At 36.8% G+C, this 12,556-nt stretch overlaps 2 protein-coding genes and 1 long non-coding RNA gene across 12 annotated transcripts in view; 2 read left to right on the top strand and 1 right to left on the bottom strand.

Annotated features, from left to right (window-relative positions):
• LOC126919669 (uncharacterized) overlaps nucleotides 1–12,556 on the top strand; it is a 228,657-nt gene that overhangs the window by 136,245 nt on the left and 79,856 nt on the right. The gene's annotated exons all lie outside the window — the stretch shown is intronic.
• The window catches only part of LOC126919575 (uncharacterized), a 60,906-nt gene that overhangs the window by 15,659 nt on the left and 32,691 nt on the right, over nucleotides 1–12,556 (top strand). The window contains exon 3 of one of the 2 annotated variants that reach the window (XR_007711707.1): nucleotides 10,558–10,574. The exons of the other annotated variant lie outside the window; for it this stretch is intronic. This is a non-coding gene — a long non-coding RNA (uncharacterized LOC126919575). Of the gene's footprint in view, nucleotides 1–10,557; nucleotides 10,575–12,556 lie in introns of those variants that run through there. 2 annotated transcript variants of the gene reach the window in all.
• LOC126919547 (regulating synaptic membrane exocytosis protein 1) overlaps nucleotides 1–12,556 on the bottom strand; it is a 151,740-nt gene that overhangs the window by 8,727 nt on the left and 130,457 nt on the right. For 5 of the 9 annotated variants that reach the window (XM_050728913.1, XM_050728915.1, XM_050728914.1 and 2 more), the window contains 4 exons: nucleotides 7,435–7,613; nucleotides 6,360–6,575; nucleotides 5,574–5,905; nucleotides 3,003–3,188 (listed from right to left, as the gene is read on the bottom strand). In XM_050728913.1, coding sequence (XP_050584870.1) covers nucleotides 3,003–3,188; nucleotides 5,574–5,905; nucleotides 6,360–6,575; nucleotides 7,435–7,613 — 913 coding nt within the window. Of the gene's footprint in view, nucleotides 1–107; nucleotides 252–3,002; nucleotides 3,189–5,573; nucleotides 5,906–6,359; nucleotides 6,576–7,434; nucleotides 7,614–12,556 lie in introns of all 9 variants that reach the window. The other 4 variants (XR_007711691.1, XM_050728916.1, XM_050728917.1 and 1 more) reach the window with 2 other exon arrangements.

A 12,556-nucleotide genomic window follows, 5' to 3' on the forward strand; every position in this document is an offset into this window, starting at 1 on the left:
GTGGAACGAAGAAGGGAAGGAATAGAAAGACGGATAGAGCGAGGTTAGTGGAAAATAGAATGGAATAGAATAGAGAGAGAGAGAGAAAGCGAGAAAATGTATCTTACCGGAAGCCCGTGACGGTGGTCCACAGTGTCCTGTGGTTATTTATCGAGGTGGTATGGAGTGCGGCAGTGGGAAGGAGGCCGAGTTACCGGTCCTCGGAGATACAGGCTCGCACTGCCACACAGTAACCGTTGGGACTACGCACGCTGTTGTCGTTGATCGATGATGTTGTGGTTGGTCGGTCGATCGAGCCCACGATTCGTCGTCGATCGGGGTGTCGGGATGGTGACGATGGCCGACGGCGTTTCGACCGAGCGAACCGAGCATTTTGATCGACCGTGTACGCATGTCAGAGATTGCCGGACGGTGCCGACCGAGAAAGGAGATCAAGAAAATGAACAAAGAGAGAAAATTGGCAGAGCACACGCGCGGCGTTCTTCGTCAGCGGATCATGAGAGAAGACGAACACTCAGTATATAGTGGAGAACACGATCAGCGCATAGCTTTTGGCACTTGGCGTTTGATGGTTTCAACGTAAACGAGGAACCAGGCCTGATGAGGTGTGGTATACAGGTTTTAGATTGTTACTTTTTGTTTGTTTGTTTGTTTGTCTGTTTTTGAACATGTCGAGAAAACTCACAAAGAGTGGCGTGCAAAGGCACACATATGAAGGAACATCGGGAGCCAGAGCGGGAGAGAAGAAACCAAGGCGTGATCGATCGCGTTCTTCGATCGCGTTCTTCGATCGATCCTTCTCCTCTCCTCCATCCGCTTTCGACCTCCTCCGTTCGCGAATTCCTTTTCAACTTTGCTCAAGTTAGCCTTTTTTTGCCAATCACTTTGTTTCTCGGCCTTGTCGGATGATATTAGGTCGTTGGTGTCTCAGGCTGGCACAGGCGGAACGAGTACTCAGCGACAGGCAACAGCGGCGCAACAGCGATCGCACAGAGATGAGCATAGAGCACAGATCATTGCGACGAATGAACTTTTGGAAATGCCAGCTTCTCCAATGAATAGATAGACAGACAGACAGAGGTAGGATGACGCGATTTAGCACTGTCCGAACGCGAAACATCCGACTCGTTCTAGCCGATCGCACTTTCCATATTGTTAGCGAGTGACTCGCTTGTTCCGAACGATTAATCCCTTTCGAACCTCGGTTAACTTTGAATTATCGCAAAACACGACAGAATTATCTTTGGCTCGAGTGAATCGACGTCCAAGTTTTCATTCTTCCAAATTATGTCGGTATGTACATATATATATGTATGTATACACACATACACACACACATATATATATACATGGAAGAAAGTTTTCTCATTTTTCGGATCATGTTATGATACGTGTAGCTAATTATCACGATATCGATGCCGCGTTAACAACAAAACGATCAAATAATAAATATCTGTTTAATTTGTAACCAAGTTTACGCCAAACGCAATTAAAATTTCTGTCATGTGTGTCGAACAAAATAAAGATGAATTGCGTTTGAAACAAATCATAAGAGATCTCTGACACCAATTTTCGCTGATATTGTTCGATGATCTATAGTCAATGATAGCACTGAATCGCCATGGGTGTGTGTTTCAAATTAAGAGAACCGGGGAAAATAAATAGCGAAACGTTCTATACAGGCTAAATCATTATACTGGTCCTTTAAGATAGTTACCGTTACAATAGACGTTAATGCTTCAGAAATCTTTCTAATTTTTTGTTCTATCGATGCGTCAAAGAACGCAAGGCTCCCTTCCAGGCCGATCCGTTTCCGGCTCGATTAATTTTATCTTGCTACCATACGAACGAGAAGAACGGGGGCTAACTTGGACGAAAAAATTGTTAGGATACTTGTTCGCTCGGTCAAATCGCGCGATATCGATGGGACGTGATTACACGAAGGCACACGGAAAGGAGAAAGTAGAGAAACAAATAGACGTGTGAAGTAAAACGAGTGAGAGGGAGGAAGAAACATGATATATCGCACAGAAAACACATATAAGTGTAAGATAATAAAGGCTTGTGAATGATATATGGAAAAATGCACAAAAATGTACACATACGATACGGACCTACACATATATTTATATATGTACAATAATAATTTTCATCGAAACTATCACTCTTATGTTCTTTTGCGCAGAGAACAAGAAATTTGGTTTTCAGTCAATAGACAAGTTGGTTTGGTTGAAAAACGCAGGAAATTTATCTTCGTTCGTTAGAAATCTCATTCTAAGAAATTTACCTCCTCTAACTTGCTATCGATAGTTTAACGTGTGATGCTATATCCTAAGAGATTTATGTTCACCTACTTATTATCGATATAGTACTATTCTCAACTTTATAGATAATAATATTTCAACTGCACCTACGTATACGCACTGAAAGACAAGTTTCTCAGAGATATTTTCTATTCACAGCTGGAAATCTTGTCTTACCACGTAACAAGAAGAAAAAGACGCAGTCGCAGCTTTTATGTTCCAATAATCAATCGTCTCTAACGAAACGCGGCTTCCACGTAACAGAAATCGTATCGAATTGAATGAGATCGGATTAAATCGAATGATGGCGCCCGATAATCATTCTAATTCAGTTTACCTTGCCTCTACACTCTACACGGATACATGTACGTCCGTGCACATACATTTATTCGCATGCGTACGATACGCACGGCGCCGGCCGACGTGGAAGATTCGATCTGCTGATCGGCTGGTGGACGAGGATGGATCGAGCCGATCGACGATCCAACGATCGAGAACGGTGGTGGTGAGAAAATAAGAGAGACAAAGACGAAAGAATATAGAAATAAATCGACGAGCGGGTGAAAGACAGTCAAACAGATATAGACAGACGGACAGACAGGCAAACAATCGCATGGATGAATGAACGAACTGACGGACGGACGAACGAATGGTTAGGCGAAATGATGGCCAAAAGAGAAGCAACGTATCCATACTCACGGCTCTCGCGCCTTTTGTCTCCTGTGAGACTCATCGTCCTGCCAAGCTCCCTCTTGGCCGCTTTCAGTGATCGTAGACCTTCTAGAATTTCTTCGGGATCCCTCATCGGCCTGGTGAACGAGCTCCGTCGTCGATCCCGATTGTAGTGCACTATATTCGGCATATCGGCTTCTCCCATGCTTCCGCCTGGAAAATCGAACGTCACATTTTGTAAATTCATTGAAGATTTTATAGAAGCGAACTGCGATATTTGGAAAATTTTAGAGAATCAGTCACATAGCACGATATGAACATCATTGTTAGACAGCTGATATTTATTTATTATGCGGGTTCATATTTGGATAAAATGTATAATTTGCGATAATTTTTAAATTCGTGTTAGCGAGTAACCTAAACACGAGGAACTTCTTTTTGGAAGAATAGTATTACGTAATGGAGGATATTTAGTTTATACAGAATCGGTAAAAATGGTTAATTAATTTTTAAAATATAAATTACTTAGATAGAGTTAAATTAATAATTCTAACTTATAAAATACACGTTCCTGGTTTGTTCTCTTTTGCTTGTTATATTGTAAAGTTTTCATGTTCGTATATGATGAAATACACTCATGTAAGTTGAAATACATCTCCGTAGATATTTCAAATGTTTGATAAAAGAATATTAATCATTTAGGATATTTTAATGCTTTTTAATATATAATATTAAACATTAGATAGACTTTTTCTAACCTGTTGAAGCAATATTATTCTACGTAATATTTCAATGTATAAAATCAAGCACTGAAAATCATTTTATGTTAACAAGATTCATAGTTAATAATGCTTTGAAAATACTCGTAGTTGATGAAAGTACTTGAAAGACCGACATCGAAAATTAGTTATAAAATTAGTTTAGCTTGTAAGCTTCCGTGCACTTTGAAGTAAGTATTCAGAAATTGAGTAGATCGAAACGAATTAGCAAAGTCCAAGGATAATTATGAAATCGAAGACACTGCAAATACAATTTTCTCGTTCGAGAACAAGGACGTCAACGAAGAGAAGTGCCATGGATGACCTAAAATTTCTACGACGATATCTCGTCTTGTTGGAAGTTTGATTTTCAACCCTGACCCAGTTTTTATAACATATAATACCGAAGTCAAACAAGCTTGATTCGGTCTGATCTAGATCCAACAGGTTTGTTATTCTGTTTGTTATTCTCTTCTCAAGGGGTGTTTAGCGAATAAAACATTATTTGTGTTACCGTGCAATTTTTGAAAAGAAACGACAGTATCTAGAACGTTAATATCTTTGAAGCATGATGGAATTCCTATTAAATAAATGAAAAACAAATATCTTATGAATTATTCAATTATTTGTAATTACTGCGATTGAACAGAAGTACATATTTTACAAAGAACTGCGCGTTATACAAATTCATAAGGACTTCTCATTCAATAGGGACTTTTGTTCTTCGCAATATTCTTTGTAAATTGAACAGTCACAATTTTGTAATGCGAAAATCTTCTTTGAAATAATAAAATGGCATGCGAATTTTAAATTTACTGGAAAATCCTCCATCTTTCTGAACTTTGAGATGTAGTCCGGTGACATTTTATTTCACTTTCTATATTTTATGGATGTAGCGAGAACTTTCGATACAGAAATAAAAAGGTTGAAACGCCAACGAATATTCAGTGAAATACTGAGAACTGGGAAATAATGGTCTCTTGTTCAGCCTTTAGATTACAATGTATGTTCTCACATTTATATTTGACTTTTTCCAGATATCGACGTTTCCATTATCTACTTGCGTTTCACACATATTTGTTTCCTGATAGTGTTCCACTGTTCATAAGAATGAATATTGTACAATGCAGAAATTACAAGAATTTATTCAATGCATTTATTGTTATTTATAATTTTTCAATTTCATGGAGAAACACGGCAATGCACACGTAATAGCAGTATTTAAAAATCCCATAAAATTTATAACTTCTTTACTATGTTTATACATTCCTTTTGATCGATTGATTTACAAATATTATGTGCATTCGTGGAATCAGGTAGTTGGCACGGTAGCTGATTAAAAATCACATAGTACATGTAAAGCTTTTGAAGCCTATAGAGCTACAAGCCTTATTTATAGATCCGAGAAATAATTTAAATTACAGATTAAACGCGATGCAAACGTTCTGCTTACTAGATGAATGCTTAGAGTTTTAGAAATTTTCAAAAATAGCTCCACACGTCCGTGTCATAATCTTAAGCAACTGAATAGATTAGGAACACGCTAGGACCGAACATACGCTAAAACTGCAAAAAAAAATCGATACAAATAAAAAACCGAATTCAATTCGATACACAGAACCGCAAAAATTGAGCAACAGTTTGTTATAATTTTCTGAATTCGTATAACATGGTCTGTTTGTTAATTTTTATGTGTGTCATATTAGCGAATACTTGCAATTTTACTGAATTATATGCTTCAACAGCAGTCTTATCACGTAGAAAATTTTCGACCTGTACGGTTAGGCTACTGGAACGTATGTACGTACAGACATAAAAGAACCAATGAACATGCACTTACGTTTACTGTCGGTGCCGCCTTGGCTTTGGAAACTGCTTCTTCGGCTGCCGGGCAACGATCTACTGTAATCTCTGTTAAGTTCGTACGGTTCCACTTCTAGCTGTTCGGATTGGCTGGAACCTCTCCTAGAATTTGCATGCCAAGCGTGATCCGGGTGAAGGTAACCGAGCTCCGGACTTCCGCTGTCGCTTTGTGTATCGTCACTGTAGCTTCTTTCGCGCAGTTCCGTCTTTCGCAGTAACCTTTGGGCAATCTCCATTGAAAGGGAGCCACGGGGAGAACAGTACGGCGATTTGCTTGCGCGAAGGCCGCGGGGATCTTCTAGCCGATACCTGCAAACGATTCCATTCCGATCGTGAGTTGTCTCATAGATTGTTCTTATGTACGGTATGAAGCTTAAATTACTGCAATTTTAGAAGATATACGAGAAAGTAGCGCGCTGTTTTTTATGATGGTACAAATTCTTAATATTGCTAAAATGCTTAATACAATATTTTGGATATCATTCGTACGCTGTACGCCTTTGAACATTTCATTTCCTTTATATGCATAAACATCCGCAATGAAAATTACATTATCTGTTATAAGAATTACCAGATATTAAATCGTACTCGTAGTTTATTTAACAAGAATATTTTCTAAGATGCAACGATAAAACTCACGATTATAAAACAATAAAAATGAAACGAACAATGAGTTATATCGTTACAAATGGCTTTAAATTGCAACTAATATATGTCGCGGAGAAGGTAACCGTATCTTTTATTTCTCGTGAAAAATACTTACCAAACAGCTCTATCGTTTTCGAGAGCTCGCTGTAAATCAACGCTGCATTCGCCGAGAAAAACGTTATCGCCATCGGGACAGAAATCCCAGAGAGTTACTTCGATTGCTCGCTTCATCAAACTTTCTCCATCGACTCCGGAGAAGAGCAATGTTGCATTCCAAATTGGCTTTTGACTTGGCTCCGCGACCGCGGTTTTCAAAGTAATTTGATCAGCACTGAAATGTATATGTAATACAGAGCCATTGATACCGCGATCGAATATACCAAGAAACGTATTTACAATAGCAAAATACGCAGCAAAGCACGGAGCTATTTGATTATTTCGAAAAGAGAACGAAACAATTAAGTTAAGGAAGTATGGAATATTGCCCGCATTCACTCCACATCATCCGATTTCCATTTATTTAGATCGTTACAGAATCATTTGAATGGAAAAAGGTTCAAAGCCTATGAAGGAGTTCGAGATTATTTCTCGTTGAGGTAACAAAGCCTCGGTTAACAAGAGATTGAGTAGCTTATGAAACGTTAGCAAATAATAATAGAGATCGTTACAACCAAGATTGTACTGACTGGAAATTTACTGATATAGTATATCATCCTGTAAACATAATACAGAAATAGCTTCTATAAATACGTAGCTAAATATACGAATATGCTTGTTAATTCATTTATTATTTAGATAAAATTACTTGCTTCTTTACAGGTGTTATCTTTTACGAATTACAATTAATAAGATAAAGCACAAAGTAATCGTTCAGAAAGTCGTGCAAAAGATTGTTTACCAAGATTTTAGTAGACTGATATACTATTTAGCAAAAACGTAGTATAGATTAAAGTAATGACGTAGTTGAAAACGTACATAGTTGCAATAGTGGCAAATGATCCAATTAACCTTCGTCTGGTTAAAAACCCTATTTCAACTAGTTATTATTTATAAGATAATCAAATCTATAGTAGATTTCGTTCGTTCTAGCGTTAAAAAAGTAATGTAATATTAACGATAATCTACATATTAGCACGATCTAATTATTGTGCTGATGAAAGTTCATTATGTCTTCTCAAATAAACTCTTACCAAATCGGGACTAGAACCAATTTAGCATAGGCTTCCGGTAATGAACCGTATCCCGTATCTTCTCTGGGGCACAAGTCGTCTGCCATGAAAACAGAAACGATCAACTCCTTGCGATCCGCTTCGTAGGAAACTTGAATCTGTACCCGGCCCGTCACTTGCTTCTCTTTCGCGATTTGTTCCTAAAATAGAGGAGAGGAAGATGAAGATCCGCCGCTTCTAACGACGACGATCAATAAGGCTAATGGCGAGTCTACGAATGAACAAAGACGCGATCTCCGTTTCCGTGAAATCGAAATCGTAGACCCGATATCATGACAATCGGATCAGCTTCGCAGAGCATAAGAAAGATTAGTCGAAAGATCGAACGTCTATGTTACACGCGTATCTCCTACGTGAAAATTAGAAAGCGGATTCATTCTCTCATGCAGAAGCGACTTGTGGAGAAATAGTTGTGAGTAAAGCAAAAACGAACAAGAGCGAGCAAACTATGTGTGATGCACATAGTACAGATTGTTGTGATCGTGTGAAGATTATAATTGCGCGAGAGCCACGTTTATGTTTAACAACTATAGCTACGAGAGCACGGTAGCATGATATCAGTGATGAACAACATACATAGTCGCCACATTTTTCTGTAAAATAATTTTCGTTATTTTTTATTTACTTTGCTGCATTTTATAGATAAGAGATGAAAATATTTGTTACATGCAGTGATTAATTCTGTCGTTAAATGCTTCGTTATATATAGAAATGTATTCAGGGTAAGAAGAATTTTTTTCTAATAAGAAAGGAATTTTTGTATAATACGCGGAGGACAATTTTATTAGATATTTCTAGTTTCTTAAATGGAATTGCTATTAAATTGACGCCCGATTTTAAAGCTTGCGATTATCTGAAAAATAGTAACTAGAGAAGTAATTCTGCAAATACAAAGAAAAATTATGAAAAATGAAACATTTCAGCAATAAGTTCTCGGTACGAACTTTGTAACAGACGTTTCTGGGTTGAGATAGATTCACAGGTGGTCACTGGGGTGGCTTTTCGTAGCGGCAAAGTTAATATGTGCAAATGGAATTCGAGAATAGGGTGAAACGTATACAATAAAAGAAAACTGTCCGCTGTGAAACGTATTTTGTATGCATTTTCTACATTGAAAAACATATTTCCTCGCAGTATCTGTCTGTATCTTTTTCTGACTTTTCTGAATGTAAAAATTACATTGGATTGTACAAAGCTGAAACACTTAAAAAAGACATAGCAATTCCATTTAAAATTCATTGTACTTCGTATCCTCGCCAATTCTGTGTCAATAATTTTATAGTAGTCACGCCAATAGTTATATTATAATCACAAAAATTAAAAGTTTTTTTAAATTATGTTAGAATTTCAACGATATTACCATTTTTCTACACATTCTACTCAAACTTACGATTTGATCTCAAAATTTAATCAATGTTCTTAATTCTATCAAGGCATGCAACATGCTAAATCACAAAGATATCCTGAATACATTCATGAAAACGTTTCAAAAGTGCTTTTGTAAAATATTTTTATCAGACATTTTACCATCGAAAATACAAACTTTGCTCCTTGTTCTCGTATAATTCAAGCTACGATATAACGAGATTGTAAATGATTGCACGATAAGCGATATTGATTGGTGTCACGACGACACCGGTGTCGCTTTTTTATCTTCCAGAAAATTTCTGAAATTTCCGTTCTAATAATCGAAACAGCCATAACACTACGCCATATCATAGCCCGAATTATAATTATTTAAACTCGTCGTATCCCGTTCTAATTTTAAGTAGCAAGAAAACTATTATTCAGGAATTATTCAACATCCAATTAAACGATCATTGTGCATCACTGATCTGTACGATACAGCCAAGAAAAAGGTTCGTTTCCTTCGATCGCAACAAATGGACGTCAGTTCGCATTTCCTGATTTCCCGCTCCTCTTCCGATCCATTGGTCGTTGACGAATTCCTCTTCGTTCTTATCGTCTCATCTCGTTCGTACCGTTTCCTTCTCTCAATTTTCTTGTATCTCGTGAATAAGGCAACGTTGATTTGAATTCTTTGCCTTCTCTTTCCGCACGTACCGTTTTCCCGGACTGTACGTCTGCTTTTTACGTCTATTTAACGCGTTTAATGAACTACGCAAGCGAGGTGTGCGTGTGGTCGCGGCGCTTTTTCGGCCTTAAAGTTTCCATTGACGTGCAGTCGACGCTCGAGCGGGACACAGGGTAGCGGAAACGCAACAAACGGAAGCGAACAAATGATCGGCCGTCAAAGGACAGTTCTGTGAAATTTCGATGAAATTTTGCTTACTTGGAAAATTTTACGGTTTTTTCATCGCTTGATTTTTTCTTCGCATGAAAGGTCAACGCGATTCAATTTTCGTGCCTCTTCTCGGTCGTCTCTTTTAACGACCAACGCGTTCAAAGGTTACGCAAAAACGGCGACGAACGATACCGTGATCGTAAGCACGTATTTTCACGCTTATTTTACATTCGATTTGGCGAACACCTTTAAAGCCGAAGCAGAGTCGCGAGAGAAGCGTTGGTGTTGTATGTGCAAGGCTACGATCCTTCTCGCATACGCTTTCCCTTGTTATTGTCGTTAAACATGCGTTTCGAAACTACAAAAGGTTACGCAAATTGATACGTTCAATGTAGTTTTTCTAGTTACGTTGAAATATCTAAGAAGATATCGCGAAGCTTTGCATTCTATTTCCAATTATTTTTCACTTGTCAATTAAAATAGAAATAAAAGATATTTTCGTATTATCAGAAAGAATTATTCAGGCTGATTATACTTCTGAATATAAATTGAGTTTTAAAATAGCCAATATTTTCTGAGGTATTCTAATCGACTAACTTGAAATTTTAAACACGGTGCCAAAGTAGTAGATTTCTTGCGTTACCAACATTTTCATAGTAATTGTAAATTAGATACTATAACATTTTAATGATCGTTTCAACGTATCATTAAATATTCGTATTTCGATCTGTTACATATACTACGTACAATTACATAATAAAATATCATTGGACGATAAAAATGTAATAACAACAATAACGTTAGATATACAAAATTATCCAGATCCTTCATTGTTTCAGTTGGTGTTCAAGCTGGTAAAGTTCATGGGTCTATTTAGAATTCATTGCCTGATGTAAATTCAATAAAATCCGTTAAATTTAACCTGGCATTCAATTCATTTATTTGTGAGCTAATTCAGCCTGCACTGATAATTGACTCCAGTCTAGTGGATTAATTAATTACATGTTGTGTGACGTCTGGTTTCAGGGTGTCTATTTGTTTGGATTAATGTATGCGACCAACTTAGAACAGGCTATTTATATATTTCATTTGAATGTCGCGTGTGTAATACAAAGTAAGATTTTTATAGACAAGTAACGTGTCGGAAATATATTTTACAATAAAAACAATAAGAAATTACGTATACAAATAATTTAACATATATCTACTAATATCATTCGTTGTTATAGCTGTTTTGCAAATAATACAACTATTCTTCGATCTTTACTCTTTCTAACAATAAGCTGAACTAATGCGAACAAAAATTTTGTAACAAAATTTATGAAATTGTCTCCAAGTAAATGAAGCGATATCGTTTCTTTTTCGTTTTTTCTATTTTATAAAAATTCTTTTATCATGTTCTTTAGACTGCAGCTGAAGTTGCTATTAATCGAAAAAATATTACTCCCTCCTCATCCTCGTTTCATACAAAGTAAACAACATGAAAGTGTTGGCAACTTATAATCTGCTTCCTGGAAAATCGTTCGATATTCCGCGAGGGAAATCAATCGATCAACGTTATAACACATGTGCTCCGATAGCACTTGGCGCGTTAAACGTATCATGATGGATTTTGCGAGAAGTTTGATTCAGAGACGCGATTCTTTCCGAAATCGAGTGGCATTCTTTCGATTTTCTCATTTCGTTGGACATTTCCAACCGATTAGATTGCAGGGAAAGCGTAAGCCAAACGCCCGCGATATCGTGCTCGTTTTATTTCCTCCGAACGAGTCAAGGGCTGCGGAGAATTTTCAAAAAAGTCCCTTTAGCACCGGCCGATCGATAAGAAAGTTTCGGACGTTTGGCGCACATATACATAGTTTAGCACGAATTTACTGATCGTGTAAAACTGTGCGCTTAAAAACAAAAACAAAAATCGGTACGTGGGTAGGTAGATGTACAAACAGCCAGATAGACGAACAGGTAGAGACAGAGAGCGAGACAGAGAAGAAACACACAGAGAGAGAGAGAGAGAGAGAGAGAAATGGGGGAGAGAGAAAGAGAGAGAGACGAGAAAGGAACGTAGAGCGAAAATAAAAAAGAACAGGAGGTGGAAGAGAAGAATGAAGATTAAACCCTTCGTTTCGTATGTGATATTTGAAATATAATAGAATGAAAGTTTGTAATAAGTAAAATATGTAATATAAATCTACTAGATATATATAAATGTATATTAAAAAAGAAATTTCGTCAATTTAGAAAATTCTGACTACAGATTTTAAAATAATTTACGCATCCATCGAGAGAGAATAGATTTCTTCGTTATACTAGGACATCCGATACGTAATGTCGTTTTAAATATCCAAGTATTAAATATGATAGAACAACGATAATACGATATATTATCACTTAGAATATGTCGAAGGGCGACAATCTCCTAAAGGACATTATTTGTAAAAACCATCTGTTATTTTATAGATAACTTTGTAATTCCCTTTTCAAGAATTTGTTGTCTTTACGACTAAAAAAATTATTCAATATCGATCTTAAACGATCCGTGTTCCTAAACTTCCTGTTATTTAGAAAATTGTATGCTCAACAAATGAATAATCTGTTTTTGCCAGATTAGGAGAATATATTAAATATGTCATTAATTCTAAGAGATATTTAATTTTTTCTATGCTTTCCAATTGCTTTTGACGAATAAACACGTTGCTATGAAAAGAAATTTCTTCGAAGTTTGCTAAATCCAGTGGTTTACCAACCAAAGCTGCCTGCAATCCGTCTAATTGTTAAATTACGATCATAATGATTTCACTTTGATTCGAGAGTTCATTATAAATCATCAAACGTATATCA

This window comes from Bombus affinis, chromosome 8 (genome assembly GCF_024516045.1).
Source record: "Bombus affinis isolate iyBomAffi1 chromosome 8, iyBomAffi1.2, whole genome shotgun sequence".
Classification (NCBI taxonomy): Eukaryota; Metazoa; Arthropoda; class Insecta; order Hymenoptera; family Apidae; genus Bombus; species Bombus affinis.